General features: G+C 43.0%; 1 protein-coding gene across 4 annotated transcripts in view; it reads right to left on the bottom strand.

Moving 5' to 3' along the window:
* The window catches only part of COL6A5 (collagen type VI alpha 5 chain), a 111,099-nt gene that overhangs the window by 69,402 nt on the left and 13,963 nt on the right, over nucleotides 1-27,734 (bottom strand). For all 4 annotated transcript variants that reach the window (XM_037061311.1, XM_037061312.1, XM_037061314.1 and 1 more), the window contains exons 2-7: nucleotides 23,563-23,658; nucleotides 21,573-22,172; nucleotides 13,898-14,524; nucleotides 8,152-8,712; nucleotides 4,303-4,857; nucleotides 1,374-1,949 (exon numbers count right to left, since the gene is read on the bottom strand). In XM_037061311.1, the coding sequence (XP_036917206.1) occupies nucleotides 1,374-1,949; nucleotides 4,303-4,857; nucleotides 8,152-8,712; nucleotides 13,898-14,524; nucleotides 21,573-22,172; nucleotides 23,563-23,629 (2,986 nt within the window). In that variant the 5' untranslated portion in view covers nucleotides 23,630-23,658. The remainder of the gene's footprint in view (nucleotides 1-1,373; nucleotides 1,950-4,302; nucleotides 4,858-8,151; nucleotides 8,713-13,897; nucleotides 14,525-21,572; nucleotides 22,173-23,562; nucleotides 23,659-27,734) is intronic.

Here is a 27,734-nt window from a genome sequence, read left to right on the forward strand (position 1 = left end):
AAGAGGAGAAGGACAATAGATGGATTAGAGGTGTGGGCAGGTGCCAGATGGAACTCAGGAGTTTAGAAATTATAAATGGTAAGCAGAGCAGTGATGGTCCAGGGTCCATTACAAAGATCATTTGGTGATGAGTGGTCAGACACGGTTTCACTCCACACAACAAACGCTGATCTGACATGGGATGGGGAGAAAAGTTTTGTTTGGGGTTGGACTGCTTACAGAGAGGGGATGTGGGTTTGTGTCAGTCTTAGAAATATGATTTGTGTAGGATTCAAAAGTAGATTTCAAACTGGTAGAGAGTAAAGAAGAAAGGAGATGAGGAAGAAGAGAAGGGTGTCTACGGGAAGGGAGTGAAGAAGGGAAGAAGAAAAAAAGTCAGTTGATTGATTCATTTGCCAGGTTTGAAGGACCGGGTCAGTACTCAGTCAGGAGGCTCATCTTCCAAGGAGGCCTCCCTAGATGACTTCTCCATCTCTACTGCTTCGAGCTCAAGTGGCAAACCTCACCCTCTCTTCACTTGGCGGTGATGCTCGCAGCCTACGCTAACTCAGTGGTCTCTCATGGAATCAGCTCAGGCCCCTTCCTTCCTTGTTCCTGGCAGCCAGTCTTCATGATCTGACATTGAATTCCCATATTCTTCTCTCTGCACTGGTGACCCTCCTCCAAAAAAGGGCATTTGACCCCTTGAACTTCCTGTGGCCCCATAGAATGCCTATAATCTCATTTAGATTGCGCCAGATCTTTGAAGACAAAAGTTTACCTGTTTAAACCATGAAACTCTCTACTCGAGTTTGGCCTGAGGCTGATGCCCAGGGGCTGCATTGAGACCATTAAGCAAACAGAGCAGCATGCAAAAGCCAGGAAATGGAGCAAGGTGAATACGCTCTAAAGGAGAGCTCCTTTTCTCCAAGTAAAAGGTGGCAACGTGGCAAGGCAGCAAGGCAGCTCTGAAACCTCCTAGCATCTCCTCAATACATACTGAGGTGGGCCCTTGCTGGTATAGCTCAGTGGATTGAGTGCAGGCCTGCAAACCACACGATCGAGGTTCGATTCCCAGTCAACGGCACATGCCTGAGTTGCAGGCCAGTTCCCGGTTCTGAGCAGGGGCCGCACGAGAGGCAACCACACATTGATATTTCTCTCCCTCTCTCCTTCCCTTTCCCTCTAAAGATAAATAAATAAAATCTTTAAAAAAAAATACATACTGAGGTGGGAAGGGATCTTTAGGATCTTGCTCAGTCAGCACATTTCTTTTAGAGATGAAAAAAACACGTAGCCTCAGCCGAGAAAGTAATTGGAAGCCAAGACATAAATTATGTTTTGCTTAAACTCGTATTGCTACCCCCATCGAAAGTTGAAAAATCACAACTTACGCTCTCGTGCGTTGGTACACATACTTTCTTGTAGAGGCAGGTAAATATCTTTCAGTTTGTCAAAATCGCTTACGTGGATAGTGTTGTTTTTATTCCCTGCCATAGCCTCAAGCTCCTCTTGTTCGGCCTTATCCACACCCACTGCAAAGATGACGATGCCCTTCTCTCTTAACTTCAGTGCTGTGTCGTTGAGCACAGCGCGGTCATGGGACTTCCCATCAGTGATGACGATCAGCATCTGCTTCACGCCTTGCCTGATGCGGCTGCCGTATTCCTCTGTGAACAGGGTGTCTGTGTGCTCGAGGGCCCTGGCAGTGTAGGTGCTCCCTCCAGTGTCCCTGCGCCTCCTCAGAGTCTCAATGACCGCCGATCGGTTCGGGTACGTATTGAGGTAGAAGAGGACCTCCGGCTGGTCCGAGTATCTGACGGCTCCAAACTGAACTCGGTCCCTGCCCACATCCGCTTTATTCACCAGGTGGACAGTCAGGTTAATCATGCTTTCTTGCTGGTGGGCACTTATGCTGCCAGAATGATCCAGCACGAAGACAACGTCTAACTGTCTGGTGCTTTTACAATCTGAAAGAAGACGGAAGTGGGCATCACAAACTTTGCACAGAGCACTCTACACAGATAGCCGGGAGGGGAGGCACACTAACATTTGTTATGAGCCTACTAGGTGCCAAACACTGCATCTCAGTTCTTCGAGGTGGCCATTGCCATCTTACAGGGGAAGAAGCTGTGACTCGGAGATCTACAACTTGCCCAGCTTATGATGCCAAGGACATTTGTATCCTTACCTGTGCTACTCTACTAGCGGGGGTGCTTACGCCACACCGCTCTGCTCTGCCAAATCTCATAGGGACCCGAAATGCCTTTTGCTCAGTAGACTGTCAGTTGGAAGGAAATGTCAGAAGGTAGTTAGTTTAAAGTCAATATAATGGTGAGATGACTGACGGTGGCCAAACTGGCCCTACCATTTTACACAGCTCAGGGGTTCACTGCAAAGTCTGGGGTTTCAGCCTACTCCTCTGGCTCCGGCTACCTTTTCAGCTTCTGATAGGCAAACCTTCCCATGTGCACCATACCACTCCACATTTATTTGGGCTCCTTTCCCTCACAACCTGAATTACGATTCAGAAAAGGAGTGGACCTGAGTTGGGTTATATCTAAGGCTCCTATCACCTCATCCCTAGCCCCAAGCCCCCCTTCCTGCACATTAAAAGCCAAATGGCTCTGACTGATATGACTCAGTTCATTGAGCATCTTCCCACACAGCAAAAGGTCACTGGTTCGATTCCTGGTCAGAGCACATGCTTGGGTTGTGGTTTTGGTCACTGATTGGGGCTCATAGGAGAGGCGACCAATCAATGTTTCTCTCTCACATTGATGTTTCTTCCCCTCTCTTTTTCTCTTCCTATGCTTCTGTCTAAAAAAGTAAATAAAGTCTATTTTAAAAAGCCAAGTGACCATTCAGGCTGGGTCTCCAAAGTGTGGACTTCCTCACCTCTCTTTCCCCTCCCTCAGTAATGTAAGCACATGCCTTCCCAAGGTTGGCTTTCTCCACTTCCCACCCGCCCATCGGACCTCCAGTCCTTATTTCTGGCAATGAGGTCTCGCATTTTCAGGTCTAAGACACTGTGGATGAGCGCAGCCTACCTATGTAGGAACCCGGGGCAATGATCCAGCTTCCTACAGATATACAAACTGAACGTAAATATTTATTAAGTCATGCCTAGTCAACAGTGATATTGGTAATCTCATGATTTGATATTATTTTATGAGTCTATATAATGTGTGAGTTAGCTGAAATTTCTTCTTATGGTATCGACAGGGCCTCCACAAACATTATATTTATCAAAATGAAGAAATGCCAGGAAGATCCCTGTGGATATCAAAGGTGGGGCTGCGGTGTTAAGGTAAGCCTTTCCCAGAATGTCTCAAACCAGAGTTTTAAAATCACTGCCATTCTTAGAAGAAGAAAAAACTCCAGTTAGGTTATGGAAGAAATCTGAGGACCATTGTCTAGAACTCAGAGTCTATACTGAGACATTTTACCTGTTGTCTTCCTAAAAATTTCACACACATAATTACGAAGAATGAAGCCCAAAGGAGGTCTCTGTGTTGTCAAGGGAACAATATAAAGCAACGTTACAAATACTTTGGTTTGTTCTCTTGTATCAAAAAGCACATAACAGATTTAAAAGCACAGGCGATTTTAGTCTTAGATGTGGATTTATGTTAAGTTCTCATTCAAGAGTCATTAAAGTTAACAAGCTGACACTGAACATTGCTGAATAAAATTTGAAAAGGACTACAATTTGTAAAATGAAAATGATGACTTCCCCAAGCAATCATAAAAAAGGTAACACATTAAAATTTCCAAAGGGATAGATACATGAGTAGGCAAATAAAAAATACCTAGCTGGTAGAGGTTAAGAATAATAATGTGAGGTATCAAAAATACATATTATACTTTTAAAATACAGAGGGGTTTTGCAGGGAGGAGGGTGTTTAGGGTACTGAATTTAACAACTAAGAGGAAGATAAATCTGTATTTCTAATTACTTCCTGCTTTAAAATGGTTATAGAAATAATTCTGGGGAATCACTTGGTATTAAACATTGGCAGTGGGAAATCTAGCCATGCAGGTACCAAGAAGTTGGAAGTATAGCGTAAAATTCTGCCACCTTCTTGGAATGTATTTGAAGTCACCAAAGCCAGATGATTTTTTCACCAAACGAGCTGACAAAATTGTTCATCTGGAATATCTTTAGAGGTCATGGGTGTTTCAGCATATAACATAGATAAGACTAAAACTTAACACCAAAGTCCAGTTAGAGGCCAAGCCCAGAGTACAACCCACTCTTCCCCACATTATAAAGCCAACAGCTCACATCCTTGAGTCCTGAAGGATAGCCGGGTCACTTACCATAAAGAGCACACACATGAAAGATCAGTTTACTTTCTATTGCCTTTAGATGATCAAACTTCTCGACATGGAAGACCAGGCTGCCATCCCCACTGATCTCCTCGAGCTGAGTCCGGTTGGAGCCATACACCCCCACAGCGATGATGATCACACCCCTGTCCCGAAGAGCTTTGGCAGGGTCTCTCACATCATCCTGTGCTTCTCCGTCCGTGATGAGAATAAGAAACTGCCGGACCCGAGGACGGGCTCCCTTGGGATCAGTGAAATACTCATCTACAAAGGTCAGGGCACTTCCAGTTAAAGTGTTTTGACCAATAGCTGACATTCTGTCTATCGCCTCAGAAATTTCTTTTTGAGTAAAGTATTGATTAAGCGGGAACTCTTCCTCAGCATGACCACTGAACTGAACGACACCAATGTGAGTTTTGTCTGGGCCAATTTGAATCTTAGCTAACACATTTTTCATGAAGGTTTTCATTTTGCGAAAATTGTCCTCTCCTATACTGCCAGAACTGTCCACCAGAAACATGATGTCAGTCTTCATGTCTTCGCATCCTGCATGTTATCAAAAAGATCAGAAACAAATCAGGTTGGCAAGGTCCTCAGAATATGTAGAAATAAATGCATCAATTAGAAAACATGGAAAATTAACTCAAGTAACTGCTATTGCATTTGAAAAATTTATTCACTTCTTAAGTAAAAGTTTACTAATTGGAACACTAAATCGGAAATCTACTGAAGATTATCCAAGAATTTTTGAAGAAGAGATGTAACTTCCGAAGTGTGTATTCATTTATCCACGTATGCATGCTTCATTCATTTATTCATTTATAATTGTCCATGTACTGGACATGAAATGCCAATGGTCAAGCTATTGTTAAACATACAACAGTGATCAAAAAAATAAAAGAAAAAAAAAGAATAAGTAATCAATTCCCAGCACTCACATGACAAATATTCCAATGTTTTATGCACATTCCTTAAAATAAAACTTTAAGTAATCTTAACATAGAATTATTTTTTGGAATAATTTAAACTAACTTGAGAAACACTATAAATTAATATTAGAAATTGTGGTAAGCCCAGCTGGGGTGGCTCAGTGGAATGAATGCCGGCCTGTGAGCCAAAGGGTCGCTGGTTTGATTCCCAGTCAGGGCACATGTCTGGGCTGCAGGCCAGGTTGTAGGGGGCACATGAGAGGCAACCACACATTGAAATTTCTCTCCCTTTCTTTCTCCCTCCCTTCCCTTTCTCTAAAAGTAAATAAATAAAATATTTTTTAAAAAGAAAGAAATTTGGGTGAAAAGCTTTTTACTTAAGGTAAGTGCATTAGTAAGCACATACCCATTCAACATGTTTTTTTTTAAGTTTATACAAAAATTTGTAGATACCCTAGTGGGAACTGGCATATATATGTATATGTACACATATATACCCGTGGAAGACCAATTTCTATGAAGCCATAGAAAAAAAGAGTGTTATTAATTCATGGTACAAAAACTGTGTGTGTGTATATTATATATTGTGTGTTATATATTATATAGCACATATATCATATATAATCTATACATATATATACAATATATTATCTTTAGCATGTATTTATTTAGTCTCATCCCTTTTGTTTATCTTGTATCACTGCCATTCTCTTACCAGCCCCCCTCTTAACACTCAGAGTCTATGCCACACTATTTGAAAATGAACAATTACCACCAGCCATAGAAGAATGAAAAGATGCTAATAATTTTTCCATCACTTGTGTTGTTGTGTAAGGCCCACCACAAGAAATTATAACTATTATTTGAGACCCAAACATCCCTGGGGCCAACTTGAAAGTCACAAACAGGGAGGTAGATGAAGATGTCTGTGGCCTTGGCAAAGCCCCACTGCTGTGAAGTATGGAAGGCTCTCTCACTACTTTCTAAGAAGTAAATTTTTACACGTGGTTTAGTATTCACAGGCTGTAACTCCTTGTATCTATTTGTAACAGAGACTATTCTTTTCCTCATATCTGTTCTGCTCATCTATGACAATAAAGTTTCAGCTAGGTAGATGGTTGCCCTGGTAATGACCATATTTCCCAGCCTTCTTTGAAGCTAGAGTGATCCTATAACTAAGTCTTGGCCAATAGACAAAGAAAGATCCTTGACACTAAAACAATTAAGCATGGTGGGCTCCCCTGGCCCTTAATCCCTTTTCACAAATGGAAAGTCATGAGAAATTGGACTTCACTTTGACTTAAAGATGGAAGCTATGTACTGACTATGGAACAGCCTTTCTACTAGGCCTGGACTGCTATGCAAGAAAGAAATAATATTCTGTGTCGTGCAGTTTGGGGTCTTTTTGTTACAGCTGCTTCACCAGCTCCCTAAGCGATACACTGTGTCTCACTCCATCCACATCTGCTCTGAGACTAGTCAGTGTTTTTCTAGGCCCTCAGGCTTTGAACTCTTAGCTTCTCTGCTTCTCTGTCTGACATCCTATGGCTCATTTCCTTGTCTCCTCCTTCAGGTGTGCCAGTGTTCAGGCACCTGAACTGCAACTACCTGACCTGCACAAGATGCACTGCAGCTCCTCAGATTGGCCTAGAACCTTCTCCCTTAGAAGGACACAATTTACTTTACATTACCTAAAACCCTTTTACTTCTCTTGGCATCAACCCCCCAAAACACCGGGGGCCTTTTACTCTTATACTCTAAGACCAAACTCTGTCTATAACATTACTACCCATAACAGAAAAAATAATGACAAAATTTTGATTTAGGATATTTTTATGAATGCTATTCATTTGTTTATCATTTCCTTTTGATTTGAGTGACTCAGAGTAGAGTAGATTGCAACACAGTTTTCACTTTTGTAAGTTCAACTCAATGAGAATTCTTTTCCTCATTTGTGAACACCTTAATCAACTTCTGTAACAGCTAACTTTTATGCGGCACTGCTATGTGCCAGGTACTCCTGGGAGTGCTCCAAACGCACAATTACCTTTAAGCTTCACAGTAAGGCTACACGCAAGAGACCAAGGCAAGTAGACTGTAAGTAACCTATTCCGGGCCCATGACTAAGTAATAAAGCTGGGATCTGAACTTGAACTCTTTTGCCCCTGCATCCCTTCTCCTATGCTTCTCAGTAGACAGTATTTTCATGTGCTACTACTAGCAATCAACACATACCATCTTCAGTGAGTAAGTGACTATTAGGAAGACAAACAATAATCAGGCACAGGAATTCAAAGACTTCTTCTTCCTAACTTTTGTTACTTAATTTTTAGTCTGAACAAAAATGTAAATATATGTTATATATAACAATAAATAACAATGGTTCCACACATATGAGGATACATATTCATAATAGAGAAATAATGGTTGGTGTGTATTATGGTAAACCTATAGGAATTCCCTGGTGTAGGTGGTATCTTCATAGAGGAGGAAGTTTGAAGCTCTAGTAGAAAAGTGAGTAGAGCCCTAATCTGCCTAAAGCCAGAGCCCTTTTTCTTTCCAGTACTATTTATCTACCTCAGTTAGCGCATGTGCACACACACACACACACACAGAACAGAGTCTCTTACACTCCATAGCAGTGGGCTTTGTCGTGGCCACAGCATTCCTAGCAACCTCCTTACTCCTGACCTTCAAGAGGCAGCTGTCTATTATAGAGATCCTCCAACCTTGTCCACTGGTTTAAAGTAAGGGGCCGAGCCTTACTTTAGGGGTGACAAGGGGTGACAAGGGAAGTTAGTGCAGTGTTAACCAGACAGCTGGTTGCATCATCCCGTCTTCATCCTGACCATCAGTCTGCCTAAAGCGACTAATGAAGGGCAGAAAATAAAGCCTTTTTTGTTTTGCTTACCTTTTTCAGTACAGATGCTCTGAACGACTTCCTTTTTGATGCTTTCTAAAGAATCAAAGTTTTGCCCAAACTTAACCCTTTCTTCTTTCCCAGCAATCTGTAGCAGTTGTGTTTTGTTAGCCGCCCCAATGCCAATGGCATGGACGGTGATTTGTTCAGCCCTTATTCTCTCAGCAGGCTCCAGGACTCCATCCTCAGACATCCCATCAGTCAGGACAATGAGGTGACAGGGAACCTCGCTTGGCCTATGCTTCCTTCCCTTCCTTATTATCGGCAGAATGAAATCCAGGGCTTCCCCAGTAGTAGTTCCACCTGCGAGCTGATTGATGTTTAAAATAGCCTGTCTTAAGTCCACACCATTGGTGTAAACATGAATATCAAATTCCACTTTCTTCTTATCTGAATACTGCACAGCCCCGACTCGGACTCTGTCTGGGCCAATGCTAAACATGTCTATTACCCCCAGCATGAATGTCTTGATTTGACCAAAATCCTCTGCCCTGATGCTGCCTGAGCCATCAATGAGGAAATAGAAATCGGCCTCTTTTGTATCCACACAGCCTGCAAAACAAAGGGAAGGTAAGAAAAGGAAAATGAATCCGTCATTAATCATAAAGAATTTGGAGAGAAATTTGCAAGCAGGTCTGTAGAAGAACATGACGCTGTGAAGGTTCTAAAGAAAGAGGACACCCTGGGTGGTCCAGAGCCTGCACGCTTCATTGAGCCCATTTATGCATATTTTCTTCTTTGAAATTTGAAGTGACCTTGTGAGAAAACTGAAACAGAATGAGGCCCAGTGGTTTGTCTAAGGTCAAGGACACACAGCCTGTAAATTACAGAGTAGGAACCAAACTCCCAAGTCTCCAGGCCGTATGTCAAATAGTTTTTCTAGTATTGACACCTGCCTTTTTAGACAATTATGCATAATCATTTCTTGAGAAAGAGGGTAGGACAGATGACCTCCTATTCTTACTTCCCCAATAACCAACCTCCTCTTCCCCAGAGCAACAAGGACGATATATTTAAAACTAGAACCAGATCATATTACATTTCTACTTAAATGATTTATCATTGCATTTAAAATTTAAAAATAAAAAACTGGCCTGATCTTTTTCCCTGCTTTCCTCTCTGACTCTATTTCCAGCAACTCCTCATCTTACTCACTGTGCTCCAACCACACTGGGCTTCTTTCTAAGCTTTGAATGTGCCACAGGGCTTCTGTGTTTGCCCTCCTCTCTTCCTGGAACTTTCTTCCCTCCAAGGGTTCACATGGCTGATTCCTTCTCATCCCATCATGAATGTGCCAACTCAGATGCCTGTTCCTCAAAAAGACCTCCTCTTTCTCTCCAGCTAAAGTACATCAATCATTGTCTCTCCTATTACCCTATTTTCTTTATGATACCCATTACTTTCTACAATTTTGTTATTCATTTGTTCACAAACACAGCCTGTTTTCTGCCACAGAAAATTAGCTCCATCAAGGCAGAGACTTGCCTAGCTCTCTGCTTCTTCCCAGTAGGCCTGACATCACAAGATTTCAATAACAATTTTTAAATGGAAGTTCTCTCAATGTTCCTTCCTTTGTCGAGAGCAGATTCTATGAAAAAGAGTGCTTCAACTTTTCTAATAGTCTATTTACAACCCTATCTAGCCATGCACTGCAATCGAGTGTGAAAAAGAGCATACTTTTAAAATTTAAGTTATTGTCCTGGCTGGTGTAGCTCAGTGGATTGAGTGTGGGCTGCAAACCAAAGGGTCACTGGTTCAATTCCCAGTCAGGGCACATGAGAGGCAACCACACATTGATGTTTCTTTCCCTCCCTTTCTCTTTCCCTTACCCCTCTGTCTAAAAATAAATAAATAAAATCTTTAAAAAATAAAATAAAATTTAAGTTATTTATGCAATTATCAGGTTGAGTATGTAAAAAGATCTTTAAAACACAGACAATTTAGTCAATTCAGAAATATTTTTTTTCTTGACAGCTTTTTGGGAATTTATAAGCTATTGGCAGTACTTCAAGCTATGAGAAATCAAAATACTGGTAATATTTTAAGTTTGACCTTGAGAATTAAACTATGAGATCAACACATAAAGCATCAGGGCAAAGATAAGCAATTACTTGCAAAAGACAGATTTGATCTCAGGCCAGCAAAACTTGACGGCAACTAGAATTAGCTGTTTTATATTCATGATAAAGAAGAATTCGGGGTTTTCAGAAACACAACAGGCGTGCTGACCAATGGAGGAGAGTAAACTGTGAGTCACCATGGGTAACTCTGGCAATGCCCATCCCGCCAGCCTAGAGGGCTGGCCAACACATTAGCCAATAGTCATGTATCGCTATGAAAATGTAACCTTGAATTGAAACTATTTTTAAAATCAATGAAATTTAAAAATCGGCTCTTTGGTCATATTTCAGGTGCCAATGAGCCTCAAATAACCTCATGTGGCTAGTGCCTGTCACATTGGACAGTACAATTATAGAACGTTTCCATCCTTAGAAAATGTTCCATTGGACAGTGTTGAAGAGGAATGTGTCCGCTGACCCCAGAGGTTATATACAGTTATATAAAGAGATAGGGATATACAGCTGTGTAGAGAAATGAATATATTGATCTATATATTTGATTTTAAAATAGAGTCATCCACTCAATTGGACGCCACTAGACATTCTGGTGATAAATCTAAATCCCTTGTTGCAATGCTACAACCCCTGACAGTCTTGATTACAAGTCAGCTTCTCACTTGGCAGGAAGAGAATGTACTTCTCAGAGGATAGGAATGTCCAGGCCCCTGGGCATTGATCCTTTTCACTGTAAAGATGTTTATTATTCTTTTCCTATACAGTAGTCCCTTGGTTTTGCTAATGTAAGTCTCCCCTCGATTTAATGGAGTTCTCTTTAATAAGTTGAACATAACTGTGTGCCAGAAATAGCAGATATGTCAATGACTAAGTCAACAGAGATTGCTTCTCCAGGCTTGGCGATTCTGAAATGATAAAGTTAGCCACCACCCTCCTCGTCCGTGGCAAATTCACTAGAGCAGTGGTTCTCGGACATGCAATCATGAGCTTGTTGGGGAGCTTACTAAAATGCAGGGTGCCCAGAACCTACCCTCGGGGGCTGAGACATTAGTTTAGGGTAGGGGTTGGGCCACTAAATTATTTACAATCTCACTGGGAAACTCTGGTAAGTTTACAGCAGATACCGTTGGTATCTGCCTGTAACCCCTCAAATTCTTTACCATTTTCATGCACACTGGTTTCCAGTGTTTTTGTTCCAACAGATAGCACCGATGTCTGTTTGTGGGTAGGCTGCTCGTGGTACTTGAACTGAAAGTGTTTGAAATTTACATCCCCTCATGTGTGCTGGCATATAAATTCTCTAAGGTACATTGACCCTGACCAGGACAACCCTAAAGTTGAACCCACATGGTCTCTATCTAGCATCATGGAATTGACCCCCTATGGAGCTTTGCTTATTATCCCTCCTTCCTGCTCCCACTTCCTCCCTTCCCTACCAATCTCCAGTTTTTCCTAGATATATTTTCTAATACACCAGTTTCACAAAAAATTTTGTTTGGTTTCTGAGGAACCCAATCTAAATTAGGCATTGATATTCAGAGCTACTGAATTAATAAGAAGTCACCTAGTGAGATTTTATACAAGATAGCCACCCCCTTGGGTGGCCCTTGACCTAGGCTTGGTCCCATATTTTCCCATTCAGAAATTCTATAACGACAATAATAGTTTTTTGTCACATCATTGCAAACTCCCTGAGGCCACACTACACCTTCCTCCTATGCCCCAATGGTTGGTACTAGACCAAGGTGGCTGTCACTCCGAGGGTGTCCTCTATGTACCACTCGGGAGGTAATAGCAGCCCTGTTTCTTGCCGCTGCCTTACAGTGTGTATGCGCCAGAGGAAATCCAGGGCTGGCCCAGGATGCGCTCTTTAAATCTTCAACGGAATCGACTAAGTTTAAAATTAGCCTTTAATATCATTGGAGGATCATTATTTTCCACTTGAGTGCTGCCAAATTCCAGTTCCAATTGTTTGAAAGCATTTTATCTGCAGAGTAAATGTGTGAAGACAGTAGATATCTCAGAATTACATAAACTCAAAGTCACATTGAGTGTCTGTTGGCATGTACCTTTGAAAAGTGCTCGGTAAAACTATAGCAGATTCACAAAGTATCTTGACTAGAATATCCTTCACTAGAATGATGGAAGGAAAAAAGTTAACAAAATTAAAAAGCCAAAAAAAAATGATCATGGTTGTGCATAAAGATGACCCCTACAAGATTTTTATAAGAGCAAAATATTGCCAATGACATATATATAATCTAACAGTTTAGGATATGTTAAATAAATTATGATATATCCTTATGATGGAATAGTATTCCCAATGTTAAAGAAGTATTGCAAAAGAGTATTTAAGGAACAGGACAAAAGTATGTGACACAGGTGGATAGGAAAGTGGGTAAGGCAGATAATAGTCATTATTTCCAATATCCATGCTCTCCATCTTCTAAACTAATTGGACCCCCAATTTTTACCTAGTAAAAATTTTACCTTGGTGGTCCCAAATGAAGACTGCATTTTTAGGCTTCCACTTTTACCTCCGAGGGAGACATGTGAGAAAGTTCTGGCCAATGGAATGCAGACAGAAATGGTATGTATAATTTCTGAGACTACTCTTGAAGAAAAGGGGGTAGAGGGCTACCTCCTCCTTACTTGCTTGCTGAGTGTGAATGGGATGCTTGGCACAGTTAACCTGGACTATGATCCTGGGAATAAAGGCCACAAATAGAAGAAAAAAAGAGACAGGATCCCTGACATTGCGGTATAGTACACCAACTCAGTCTGCTTAACTTGGGACTTATTTATAACACAGAAAGCCAGTTTTATTTTGCTTAAATCCTTGTTGATTTTGGCCCTGGCTGGGTAGCTCAGTTAGGGCATCGTTCCAATATGTCAAGGGTGCAGGTTTGATCCTCAGTCAGGCCACATGTAAGAGGCACCCAATAAATGCATAAGTAAGTGGAACAATAACTTTTTCTCCCTTCCTCTTTCCCTCTCCCTAAAATAAATAAATAATTTTTTTAAAAAAAATCATCGTTATTTTTTCTTTTGTTAGGCACACCTGAATGTAATTATAATTGATATAATGACTAACCTAAAAGACAAGAGAAATAAATGTTAGGAATGAAGAGAGGGGAGGGAATTTCAGGGGGAAAACGGGAAGGGTTTACAGGAACAAGTATAAAGGACACATGGACAAAAACTAACAGGGGTGGAAATGGGAGGGAGGTGGGGAGCACTGGGGGGCAGTGGGCTGGGATGGGAGTAAAAGACAGAACACTATACCTGAACAAGAATTAAAATAAAATTTTTTAAAATGTTAATAATGGTTTTATCTGAAAGATTGGACTCCAGCCTATGTTATTTTCTCCTTCATGTTCATCGATACTATGAAACTATTTTATAATTGACACATTTTACGATGTTTTACATCTTATTGAGTTGCAATTTATTTACATGCTAAAAACTTCACCCATTGTAATCACTGAATGACTTTTAGTAAATTTATAAAGTTTTGCGGTCATTATTAAAATCGAGTTTCAGAACACTTTTGTACCTTCTACAGTTCTCTATCTGATCCAGGTCAGTCCTTGCTCCTGTCCCAACCCTAGGCAATTACTCATGTTACTTTTGGAATAAGAAAAGTATATTTTAAAACATACCAGTTTTGTCAAGATCCATTTGTTCAGCACGGGTATAAATTTGGGACCATATTTCATTCTGGACCTTTTTCAGGAAGTTCTTACTGTAAGTTTCCAAGTCTGCATAGGACTTCAGTATGGAAGCCGTCTGTCCTGGAGGGTAAGATACTGCTTCTTCTAACTGGGTATGGTTAGCCCCTTCGATGCCGACAGCAAATACCGTTACGCCCTCCAGACGAAGTTTCATCGCGGCCTCTCGCACCTCGTCGTCTGAGGGTCTCTGAGTGACCAGGACCGCGATCTGAGGCACTCCCTGGGCCCTTCTGCTGCCGCTTGACTCTAAGAAGCCTTCTCTCCTCAGCTGCTCAAGGGCAGCCCCAGCATTGGATTTCCCAGCCCGGAGAGAAAGCTTCTGGATTTGCTCCTGAAATGCAGATTGACTGGTACTTGATTTCAGAAGAGAGAGAGTCTCAGCTTCATTGCTGTAAGCCGTAAGTCCAAGCCGCACACAGTTGTCCTTCACATCCAGGGAGGAGGTGATGTTCTCCAGGAAGCTCTGCAGGTCCCTTAGATTTTGTCCCGTCCCAACCGCCTCATCCACCAGGAACACAAGGTCAGCCAGTGAATCTTTCTCACAGGGCAAGGGAACTACAGAGAGAGAAAAAGCATAAGAATCAGCACAAACCACCAGCCCCGAGAGAGAAAGGCACTTTACAGATTGCCAAAAGGCTTTAGTGAAAATAGAGGTACAGGGAAAGATGAGATTAGTATTGTTTTCTTTTAATAAACAAAAGATATTTCATTGCTGGTAGGGATGGGCAGGGCAGGGGAGAGGAACAGGGGAAAATGGGGACAACTGTAACAGAACAATTAAAAAATCTTTTAAATAAAATAAGCAAAAGATAAACATTATGAACAAGACATACAAGGTCATTGACTTCAGATGCTTCGCATTGCTGCTTCCTCTATCTGAAGAATGCTTCTTACCAATTTTCTTACTGTAACGGGTGCAGCCAAGAGGGGGGCCCCAAAAAGGGATTTGAGGGCCAGAACTCAAGGTGTCCAGGAAATATTAAGGTGTCCTCACCCCTTCCCCCCACACAGGTGTGAGTTGGGGAAGGGACAGATGGAGCAGGGCCATTGAGAGCTGTTTTGTACAGCAAAGGCTTTGCAGATAACCTCTGGCATGGTCATTTAACATACCTATAACCTTTAACTGGTTTCATAGATATGTTAAATAGCTGTGGCCATGCTCTGAGCCAGGGGGATGCAAGTGACTTCCACCCAAGATAACTGAGGAGCAGATCCCCTGAGTTACAGCACCTGCGTAGGAGCTTGGAGATGATTGGCTCCATGACATGGGGCTACACCTGCCCAGACTCACAATGGCAGCCCAGTAAACTTGGAATAATACAGGAATGCTGGCAGGTGTAGCCAATTGTAGGAGTTGAAACTGGGGCTTCAAAGGAGGACTGGCACAGGGATTTAAACCCAAACACAGCAGCCATTTAAGGAGAATGAACCACTAGGCTGTGGCAGTGCAAGGAGAGAAAGCCACGTGTTTCTGGCAGAGTGGGGACCCCTGCAGCCATGTGAAGGAGAGAGAGCCAGGAGGCTTTGCCAGAGTGGCGACCTGGCAAAGGTCTCCGAAGCTTTGGTGGAGGAAAGAACCATGCAGTTTTGGCCAGAGTGCAGACCTGTTGGGCACTGCTCTGCCTGGTTTCAGGAATTGTAACTACCCCCCATGCTAAGGATGAGCGAGCAACCTCTGGAATGCGAGCCACAGGAGACAAGGCTTGTCTCTGGTAGTGAATGCTGCCTCAGTTTCCTCTCCTTGTCCCAAAGCACAGTTGGAAGTCAATGACAGGTAAGACTCCTCACAGAGAGAGGGGCAATCTAAGCCAGACTTGATCACTTGGGAGGCCATCATGGAAGGACTTGGGGGGCTGCAACAAAGAGGGAGCAATGAACCCTTGCCCCCCGGCTATGTGACATAGCCCAAGTCCCCATGTCCTCTGGGAGAAGCACTTCCTAGCTCTAATCCACTTAAGCATGAAAACCTGTGTGGGGAGGTGGTACAGCTCCTTGCCTTGCTAGAGCAGGATCCGGGGTGATTGGGAATAAGAAAGAATTTCAAAAAATCCTGTGAAACCTGCTTTGCTAAGAGTGCTTTCATTCATATGTTAAGGGCCTGAGCAGGAAATGAGTATTTCTCCCAAAGTTTCTGCAAACCCCCTTCCTGACAGACTCTGACTCAGACTAAGCCCTCAGATTTCTTTGAAATGTTTTCTACTGTTTGATCCTTTTGGCCTGTATTCCTGTGTATTACAACCCAATAAAAGCCATTGAGGAAGGGGCTCCTGGCCTTTTTCCTCTGAGAAACTGGCCACCTCTCTTCCCCAAGCAGATCATGTCTTGGTAGAGTTTACTTTCATCGGGGGGACTTGAAGGCAAAGTCGCCCCCACACAAACCCCTGAGGCTCTGGTAGAAGAGGACCACCCATCTTTGTGGTGCTCCCTTTGGCTGAGTGGCCTGGGAAGCAGGAGAGACTTTGCCTGGAAGAAGGTGAAAGAACTCTTGCCAGTAGGCCATGAGAAGGTGCCACATGGCTTTGGATTAATTAGAGATCCTGCCTGGATGGCAACACAGCTGACAGTACTAGCGGCCTGAAACACAGACATGTGCTTCTTTTCCTGAGATATGGTACCCCGAATTTGGGCAGGGGGAGAAGGAAGCACTGTGGACATCTGTGGTTATCCTAAAGGGCTTTGATATTTTACTGGGGACATTGGGTCACTACTTTAAGTCTGTATAGCCTTAAATAAACATTTCCTTTCCTTTTCACAAATCTCTGGCATTGAGAGACGTCTTTCCAAGGGGGCGGCAGACATAACGAACCTTGGCCCCCTACTTGTTCTGTAACACTACTACACCCACCACCACCATAATCTTCATGACGGCCACCACCACCTCCACCTCTGCTACCACCAACAACCAACAGCCACCAGCAACCACCATGGACAATAACAACCAACCATCACCACCACCTCTACCCTTACCACCACCTCTTTCACCACCATTCTACACCCACCACCACCATTCCCAAGTACTGGGATACAGGGATGAATGAGAAATATTTCTGACCTCGGGGAGCTCACATTCTAGGGGGAGGACAGATAAGTAGATTATATTATTTCAGACAGTAGTAAGTGCTAGCCAGGAAAGAAAAGTGACTCAAATGAGTTACTATGCAGGGGACGTAGGATGGGAACTAACTTCTTTGAGGGAGAAAGCAGCGGAGGAAGGCCTCCCTGAGAGGATCCCATTTGGGTGGAGATATGAATGGAGAGAAGGATTCAGCCACATCTTGTTTGGGGAGAAGAGGAACTCTGGCAACAGTAGGAGGTGAGAACAAGTCAGAAGCCCAGAGTGGCTGGAGCCAGTGCGTGAGGGGAACAGTGGTGAATGAGGTCAGGGGGAGGTGGGGAACAAATTGTAAGGATGTCATATGATCTTAATTAAGTCTTTTAAATGTCATCCCAGTCACTGAGGGGAATTAATGAATTCAGAAATCTCAATTAAGAAGTAGCTCTCCTAGTTCAGACAAGAGATAATGGTTCTTGGACAAGAATAAGAGTACATAAGATGAAACAAGGTAGTTTTTGTGGGAGACCATGATGGTGTCTTTTTTCAAGATAGGGAGGAAGGATGGTGGGAAGAACAAGTTGCAAGGAGAATTCAAGAATTCCATTTCAGACACCCTAAGAATGGAATGCTATTGCAGATGCTGGGTAAACAGTTGGTTGTATGAATCTGGAACCGAGGGCAGAGTACACCACATGTACATAAAACTCCTATTCCAAGCACAGGTGGAGACACCACAACTGAGGAAAGTGTAGCCAAGAGATAAGCTCAGTGTTGCCAAGAACTACCCAGTAGGACTATGAGCTCCAGAAGCCAAATGGCACATCTTACTTATCTCAGTGCCTACCTACTGGTGCCTTGTGGGAGTCCAAAAATATCTGTGGAATTAAAAATAATTCTCGCCCTGGCTGCTGCAGCTCAGTGGATTGAGTGCAGGCCTGCGAACCAAAGGGTCGTGGTTCCATTCCCAGTCAGGGCACATCCCTGGGTTGCAGGCCAGGTCCCAGCGTGGGACGCATGAGAGGTAACCATACATTGATATTCCTCTCCCTCTCTCCTTCCCTTTCCCTCTAAAGATAAATAAATAAAAAATAAAATCTTAAAAAAATAGTTCTCAATAATCTGCCAGTGTACTCTGGCAGATTATTGGCCAAAACATACCCTCGGCATGATCGTCCAGGTTAGTGTTTATTTGTAAATTATTAATAGTAGTAACCTCCGTGCCAAATGCCATACAAACCACCTTCCCCATATCATAAGGTAATCACTTTTATCCTCACTTTATAGGTAAGGAAACTGAAGCTCAGAGATTAAATAACCCACTCAAGGCCCTGAAGGGTCAAGCCAGGGTTTGACCCAGACTTTCCTGACTCCAAAGCAAAGCCCGCATTCCTAACCTCTGAAGGGAAGGATAACCTTGCTGTACCATACCGCTGTGAAGTGAATTAGGAGGAGAGAAGCACATTCAGCACACAGAACCCTCTAAGAAAGTAGAAAAGCCCTATTGTCCCAGAGAACTCATGCTAAGCATCCACCTACAGGGTTGAAGCAACTCCAAGGTCCCCAAAGTGGAGGGTAACAGGAAGCTTTTTGCTCTGGGAGAAAATACACACATGCCATAAGAACTTTCTATTTTCCCCAGGACAGGAAGAGTGGGGGACGAGGAGAGTGAAAGGAAGGAACTCTCTGGCACCTCAGGGATCATACTAACTGTGGCAGAGCTTTCTAGATACTCACTAAAGTCCACTTCCTCTTCTTGGGCTTAGAGCTAGACCTGATTTCCTAGCCTCACTTGGAGTTAGGTAGGACCATGGGACTAAGATCTGGCTAATGAAACATGAGTCACTTCAAAGCTTAGCCCATAAAACCATCTTCCATCTTCCTTCCCTTCAACAAGCTCTATACCAATCCCCATGGCACCTTGGAAGTCTTATTTTAATACAGAAGAGCCACCACCAACCTAAGTTTCTGAATAGAAGAAACACAACTGGTCACCTGGAGCACTGGCCCTACGGTATTACAAGGGAAATAAATAAGCTTATTATTATTCAGGAAGCCTATTTGCTATCAAGACCTAGCTTGGCCTGACTACAAAATTGGCCCATAACTATAGCCATGGAATTGATGAATGGTAGAGCAGGAAGGGAGTTTCAAGGTCACCCCCACTCCCATACTTCACATACGAGGATCTGGTGCAAGGCTCAGGGAGATGACATCACTTCTCTCAGTTCACATAGCCAGCAAGTGGCATTGTGTGAGTCTTCTGACCTTGTGTTCAGGGCATTTTGTACCATACTAGGTGACTTCTTTGGGTCTTAGAGCTAGATAGCACCTACTCAGAATAGCCCACCATGGCAAACTGAGTAGAGAAGCAGCCAGGAAAATCCACAATGCTGGGGACTCTTTCTACCTCACTCTGGAGAAAGTAACTGGAGGCTCTCGCCAGTACAGTGCACTCACTGAGGACCTCCTTTCAGCTGTACTGGCCTGTTCTACCTGCTCATCAATATCACACGCAGACTTTCTTGTCTCATTTTGCCTCTTCCTCACTAAGGCTTCCTGAGATCACTTCCCAAGTGAACTATTTGTACTCAAGAGTCTTCTGTTTCGGAGCCTTTGCAGAAAAGTTGCTGAAGACACACATAAAGCATTTCTCAAGTGAGAAGGTGTGCGTCGTGGGGGCATAAGTAGTTCTGTCAGCCTCAGGAATCAAGAATGAAAGTGGGTGAGGGGGTCATCTATTTTTCTGCATGAAATACAGCAGTTGCCCAGAAGCAGAAAGGAAGGCAGTTGTGGCAACTGGCAGTTCCGATGGGTGGAGCCGCAGAGATAATAGATGGCTGTCTGGCCTGGGAATCAGCGTTCCCCTAAAGGACACCAGCTACAATGACTGGGAGGAGGTGCTGCTCTCAAGCAGCTTTGCACACAAAGACATCAACATGCATAATGGCGCCTGAGAGGACAGGTCTCCGCTGTCACTGGAGACATTCTTGATGGTGCTCAGAAAAGAAGCCAGGGAGAATTTTACATCAGGGAATATGATAGCTGAAGGCTTGACTTATATAAGTGAGGGCACTGAGTCAGTTCCATTTGAGCTGCTTTCAATTGATCTCATTCATCCATAGGCTTGTTAGGAATATTTCCAACAATTCTTCAATTCCAAGATCTTGTCTACTGTAAGATGCACTCTTATTAAATGGCAGTGCTTCAGGATTTTTTAAAAACACAACTGAAAGACATATCCTAATATAAAAAATGTTAAAATGTTTTCACCCTGGCTGGTGTAGCTCAGTGGATTGAGCGCCAGCCTGTGAACCAGATGATTGCGGTTTGATTCCCAGTCAGGGCACATGCCTGGGTTGCAAGCCAGTTCCCAGCAGGGGACACATGAGAGGCAACCATGCACTGATATCTCTCTCCCTCTCTCCTTCCCTTCCCCTCTCAAGATAAATAAGTAAAATCTTTTAAAAAAGTGTTTTCTCTAATGTGAAAAATACAAGCAAAAAATGACTCCAGCCCTGGATCGTATGGCTCAGTGGATTGAGCATTGGCCTACAACCAAGTGTCGCTGGTTTGATTCCCAGTCTAGAGCACATGCCTGGATTACAGAACAGATCCCCAACTGGGGGCATGTGAAAGGCAACCGCACATTAATGTTTCCCTCCCTCTCTTTTTCCTTCCCTTCCCCTCTGTCTAAAAACAAATAAATAAAATCTTTTAAAAAAAATGACTCCAGGGCTGGGAGGGAGAACAAACAAAACATCTGGCTTTAGCAGATCCGGATTCTCATGAAGGAAGAGATAACAGTGAAGGAGGAGATGAGCCAACACAACATATGTCACCTCAGGACGGCAGCTTCCTGCCTGGCATTCCTGCGTAACTGAAGGTATCCCCTTCTCCCCCCGCCTCATTCTAAGGCTACTGTTCCCAGTTAGTGTAACTACCTATTCACCGACAGTCATTTATTGCATATTTACTAGGCGGCTCATACAGTGCCAGAACCATGAGAAAAAGAGGACAGACGAGGACCTTACCTCCTTACCTGTAAGACTTGCACACACTCTCTCGTTAAGAAATAGAACACCAACTGAAGGCACTCCTCATGAGGCACTGTGTGGGCCCAAAGAACTCAGAAATAAGTAAATTTAAGTTGCCAATTCATCCTTCAAGGTGCTATGAGCTCATTGGTGGGGGCGGGGGGCGGACAAACCCAGAAATGGGTATTTACGCAGCATGGGAAGTGCACAAGTCATCATGTGCTCAAGAAATTTGAATGGAAAGCCTTTCAAGAGGATGTGACAGTGTGGTTGAGACTTAAATGATGACAGAAGTGATTCAGGCTCTAAGAAAGCTAAGGGGTGGAAGAGGATTCCTGCCAGAGAAAATGGCGCAGGCAAAAGGCAGACACAAGAAAGAGTAGCCTGTGCCATGTAGAAATTTCTAGTACTTCACTCTGGAAACCCAGAAGAGGAGCCGGAAGAGATGGGGGTGGTGAGATGCAAATCTGATCACATGGGGATTGGGCGCCACTCAACCAAAGGGCTTTCTTACCTTTTACCTCAGTGTCAGTGGTCTTTTCCTTGTACTGAACCACGTCCTTGATGATCTGCGTCATGTTCCGGGAGAACGCGCTGAGGTCCCTGACCGTCCGGAGTTTGAAATGAAACTGAGCCGTGGCCATGGCCTTCAGGTTCTCCTCAGAGGCTGTCTGCAGCCCCACGGAGATGATTCTCACCCCGTCTTGCCGCAGAGCCTTGGAAGCCTCTTCCACGTCATCCTCGGATTCGGCCGAAGCCAGCACCACCAGAATCGGGGGAAACAGTTTCTTATCTCTCCCATTGGCCAGACCTGAGAAGTAGGTCCTGTGCGCCTCCTGGAGAGCATTTCCTACCCGCAGGGAGCCGCCCATGAACGCGAAGTTCTTCTTGAGGTGGTTCAGCATGGGGTTCTTGCTCTTGAAGGTGTCCAGCTGGAACTCACTGTGGAGCCTGTCGCTGTACTGGGCCAGGGCCACGCGGTACTTGTTGGCCTCTATGGGGAGACTGTTGACCATCTTGTTGATGAATGTCCTCACAAAAGGGAAGGACTTAGTTCCCAGGTGATCAGAGCTGTCCACCAGGAACACGACATCTGCATACTGAGGTCCTGGGCCTAGCAAACCCAAACGCAGCAGTCACTCAGCTGTACATTTCAGACCACAGTGCTCATCTGAGACTATGTCCTCCTAGTTCATGCCCCTAGTTCAGGGCAACTTAGAGCCCCAACAACAGTGTCTTCTGGATGTCAAACAGAAGAAACTGTACTTGTTTTTACGGAATTGCCAAATAAAAGGACTTTAGTAAATTAGCCAATAAATTTTTCTTTCTGAATTCTATGCCAGAAGGAATCAACATTTTTTTTTTCTCTTTTTGGTTGTGGACCCTCCAAACTCTGATATTGTACTAAAGAATAAACATGATACCAGAAAGTTTCCAAGTGCTCTGTGGAGAAACAGTTACTTTTAAAAACAGTATCAAGTAATCAGCTGTCTTGGGTTGGAAGATTAGAAGCCGGTGAGAGACAGGGATTTGATGGGGGGCCTGAATGGGGGAAAGCAGGGTAAAGGAAGCAGGAGATGGGCCAAGGAAGATGTCTTCCCTGGCCTGATTGAAAGGGGCTCGGGGTATCACTTATACTAGAGTATCAATTATACTTTGAGACAAGAGAGACAGTTTTTTTTGTATTCTCTTATCAGTCACATTGGCTGTAAAGCATCACAGGGAACTGGAGGGAAGGAGCAGGGGGTTAGCAACATAACCTCCCGAGTAAAGCAGCTCTGAGAAAGCTGAGAGCCATCCTCCTGAAACAGTGGGGAAGAGCTCTGAGCTACCGCAGGCAACATGGCAATATTCACGGTGGCTGGTGGTGTGGGGGTGAGGGTGGGGTGGGGACTGAAGAGCCGACCTGAACAAAAAGAGTCTGGACCAGGGGAGGCACCAGCAGCGTCTACTTTAACACTCATGGTCAACGAACTGTATTCTCGAAATTAGGGAGGTCCTGGTAAATGTCTAACAACCTCCTTTCAAAGTAACTCAAAAATTCGCCAGGAGATTCTAGGGTATCAGGAGAGGAGAAAAACCTAGCTTTTATTTTCTTTCTCTTTCTTTCCTTTCTTCCTTCCTTCTTCCTGTCCTATCTACCTATTCAACTAATTTACTTATTTACTTATTTAGGCCAAGATGGAAACTGACCTATAAAACGAATGAGTAGACTCTATTCATGGGGACAGGAAACACTAACATGTAAGAAAATCAATGAGTAATTAAAGCTTTTCTAGCCCAAGTGGAGCACAATTCATGACTTTCGCCCATGGCTTTCCGTCATCTCTTCAGAGATTAAGTTAGCTTGGAATTACATACCTTCAACTACAACTAAGTGCTATGCACTTCGGTTTTTTAGTAAATAAATAAACTCCTTGTTTCTCTACTTGCTAAAGTTTTGTTGAGAGATAAAATTCATTACTTTCCTAAATAATAATAATAAGCATAAAATATACTGGTACCTGGGCTCTGATCAGCCAGTGTTTCAGTCCAAAGGATTAGAACAAATAGAATTAGCAGGTTCTTCATTTTGTTAGTGAAGGTCTCTTACTTTTCTTCTGTAAAAAAATGTTATTTACAATATGAAAAAATCTCAATGTATAAAAAGAAATAACTACTGGGGAAGTTGGATTAGAACACAACGTACTATACACAGAACAAGTATTTATCAAGCAATAGCAAGTGTATTTAAAACATTCCCCAAGCATTTGGAGTATTAGTTGAAAATTGATAATGCTAATGTTTGCTGAACCCTTACCACAGCTCAGAGACTTTCTCAGTGCGTCACAGCTCTCATCTGATTTAATCCTCACAGCAGCCTTCCAGGGAGGTTATAATTACTGTAGCTATGTGACAGATAGGGAAATGGGTGAGGAGTGTCTTGCTAAGAGGTAGAGCCAGGGTCCTAACCCTGGCAAGGTGATTGCAGAGTCCAAGTTCTTGACCACCGTGCAACAAACCTTCTGCAAAATCTGTGTCCTCACCAAATGTACGTGGTCACTATTCTTTGCCCTCTATTTTTATGCCAACACTGACTATTGTATATGTTCACAACTTGGCCCAAAGAAAGTCAACAGCTATCCATGTGTTTTCTTTATTGAACCCATGTGAAAACCATTCTCTCATTTATGGTGATAATCCGTTTTACAAACTACTTTGTCTTTAGCATTTCTCTCCACACAGTTTACAGTCAATCAGAAATCTCCATGGGAAATTATAGTCTTACAGAAACCCTACCAAATCTGAGTTGTTCTTTATAAAAAGGAAGATCGATCAAATGACCAATACTAAGAAATACAGCTGCTTTAAATGAGATACCAAAGGTACAAGGGCAGGTTTTCACTCTAGAATTAAATTTTCTGGCAGTGCCTTTCTTTAAAGCTGCTGATCAGCCAGGAAACTGAGAGAAATCACTGGAAGTTAGACTTGGAAGAGAACCTATAGATCATTTAGGCTAAACTTGAATTGGATAAGGAGGAGCCACTAACTGGGGGGCCCAGTAGCTGGTGCCTGAATCACGTCAACAATAATCTATACTCATCATACTGTAATATACCATGTATTTTAGTCATTAATTTTATTGAGATATAATTCACATACTCTAAATCTTAACCCCTTTTTTTGTTAAAGGTACCATATTTCACCCTAGAATTTATTTCTTTTTGGGGGGGGGGCTGACTGTTGTTCTATTACAGTTGTCCCAATATTCCCCCATTGCTCTCCTCTGCCCCACCCACCCCCCTGCTCCCATACAGTATATAATTCGATGTGTTTTATTATAGCCACAGGAATTTTCTCCATTATCACTAATTCCAGAACATTTTCACGACCCCCCAAAACAAAACCCATACCACTTAGCAGTAACTTCTCATTCTCCCCTTACCACAGGCCCATCAACCACTGATCTACTTTCTTTTCTATGAATTTGCCTATTTTGGACATGAATGTAAATGAAATCACATAATACATGGCCTTTGTGTTTGGGACTTTTCAGTTAACACACTGTTTTTAGCATTTATTCATGTTGGAACATAAACCAGTATTTCAGTCCTCTTGATCACTGAGTAACATTTTATTGTATGGATATATATTTTAAAAATCGGTCAATCAGTTGATAAACATTGAGTTTGTTGCTATATTTTGGCTGTTATGAATAATGCTGCTATGAATATCCATGTGCAAATATTTTGTAGATACATGTTTTTATTTCTCTTGAGTAAATACCTGAGAGTGGAATTTTTCATTTTATTTAAACTTTTTGTTTAAAGTATTGAGACACTACCAAATTGTCTGCAGCATTTTATATTTCTACCAGCAATGTATAAAGGTTCTAACTTGTTGATATCCTCACCAACACTCATTACTATCTTTTTTTTATTATACTAATTCTAGTAAGTATAAATGAGTATCTTACTGTGGTTTTGAGTTGCATTTCCCTAGTGACGAATGATGTTGAGTATCTTTTCATGTACTTGTTGGTCATTTGTATATCTTCTTTAGAGAAATATATATTAAATAATTTGACCATTTATTTGCCTCTGTATCGATGTGTTGTAAGAGATCTTTATATACTTTGGATACTGCATTGTCTTGGCACCCAAATGACGTGCTGTTGAATTTAGTTTGCTAGTATTTTGGTGAGAATTTTGCATATATATTATTTAGGCCTATTGGCTGACAGTTTTCTTTTCTTGCAGTGTTCTTATCTGGCTTTGGTATCAAGGTAATACCAGCCTTGTAAATGAGTTTGGGGGTGTTCCCTCATCTTGAATTCTTTAGAAGAACTTGAGGATTTATTGTTAACCCATCTCTAAATGTTTGGTAGAATTCACCAGCGAAGATATCTCTTCCTGGGCTTTGCTGTATTTGATTACTGATTTGATACTTTCCCCATCATTGGTTTGTTCAGACTTTCTATTTCTTGCAGGAAATCGATCAAGGTTTGGTAGATTATTTGTTTCTAGGAAATTATCCATTTCTTCCAAGTTATCCAAGTTGTTGGCATAATCTTTCACAGTAATCTCACGATCCTTTGTATTTCTGTGGTATTAGTAATGATGTCTCCTCTTCCATTTATAATTTCATTTATTTGAGTCTTTTTTATTGTGAGACTACCTAAAAGTTTGCCAATTTTGTTTATCTTTCAAAGAACTAGCTCTTATTTTGGTAATCATTTATCTTGTTTTCCTATTCTGTTTCATGTACTTCTGCTCTAGCCCTTATTATTTCCTTCCCACTAACTTTGGGCTAAATTTGTTCTTCTTCTTCTAGTTCCTTGACATACTAAGTTAGGCTGGTTATTTGAGATACTTTTTTTCTTAATGCATGCATTTCTATTAATACACAACTTTCCTCTTAGAACTATTTTTGCTATATCTAAGAAGTTTGGGTATGTTGTTTCCTCTTTTCTGGAGCCACTAGCTGGGCTCTGTTATGACCTCCATTCTGGCAAGGTCATGGGCTACGTTCCCTGTCAGGGCAATGCCAATGGTTGGACTGCACAGCTGGGCAGGTCTATGGTCTGGGCTCTGCAACTGCCCTTGGTCTGGTGGAATCGCAGGCTGTGTTCTCCAAATGAATGATTCCACTGCCTAGATTCCATGTTTAGGCATGGCCACAGTCTGGGCTTCACAGTATCACAGGGCTATGCTCTGCAGTCAAGCCAGGACATGGGCTGTACCTCAAAGCTGTAAGGTTGCAGGCTTCACAACCAGGTAGTCTGCTAACTGTGCTCCACTGCTGAGTGATATTGCTGCTCAGGCCCTCTAGTTGGGCAAGCCCTCCACTGTATCCTGCAATTGGGGTGGTGGGGGATGTAATGGAGACTGTGCTCTGAGGTTGTTCAGTGTCACTGTCCAGGCTCCCTGGTCTATTGGATCTGCAGACTCTACCCTGTGATAGAGCAGGGTCCCTGGCTGGTCTTCCTGCCTGGCCAGGCTGCATTCCACAATCAGACAAGGCTGTAGGCAAGGCTTCCCTGCTGGGTGGTACCATGGGCCATGCTCTAAGGCTACCTGGGGCCACTGTTCGGGTTCCCTGAGGGTTATGTGAGGCCAGAGACTATGCTCACCACCTGGCCAGGGATGCTGCCTTAGTTCCCTGCCTGAGCAGAGCTATAAGATGGTTCCACAGCTACCTAGGTTCTCTGGCCAGGTTTTTTGTATGCAGGGCTAGAGGCTTTGCTCAGTAGTTAGATGGAGCTGCAATTTGCTTCCTTGCTGGGGTGGGATCATAGAATGGTCTCCATAGCCAGTGTAGCCTATTGGCTGGGGACTCAAATCAGGCAGAATGGCCCACCAAGTGCCCTGGCCATACAGGCCGTGGAGTTGGCTCTGTAGATGGGCAGAGCCCCTGGCTGGGATCTCTGCCCAGATACTGCTGCAAGCAGGAATGTGGTGCATCAAGATCTGAGCACTTGGCCCTGGCTGGTGTAGGTCAGCGGATTGAGCATGGGCCTGTGAAGCAGAGGGTCACCACCAGTTCAATTCCCAGTCAGGGAACATGCCTGGGTTGCAGGCCAGGTTCCCAGTAGAGGACACATGAGAGGCAACCACACATTGATGTTTCTCTCCCACTCTTTCTCCTTCCCTTCCCCTCTCTCTAAAAATAAACAAATAAACTGTTAAAAAAAAGA

The sequence above is a fragment of the Sturnira hondurensis genome, unplaced genomic scaffold (assembly GCF_014824575.4).
Source record: "Sturnira hondurensis isolate 20B ecotype Veracruz unplaced genomic scaffold, ASM1482457v3 Scaffold0013299, whole genome shotgun sequence".
NCBI classification, from domain to species: domain Eukaryota; kingdom Metazoa; phylum Chordata; class Mammalia; order Chiroptera; family Phyllostomidae; genus Sturnira; species Sturnira hondurensis.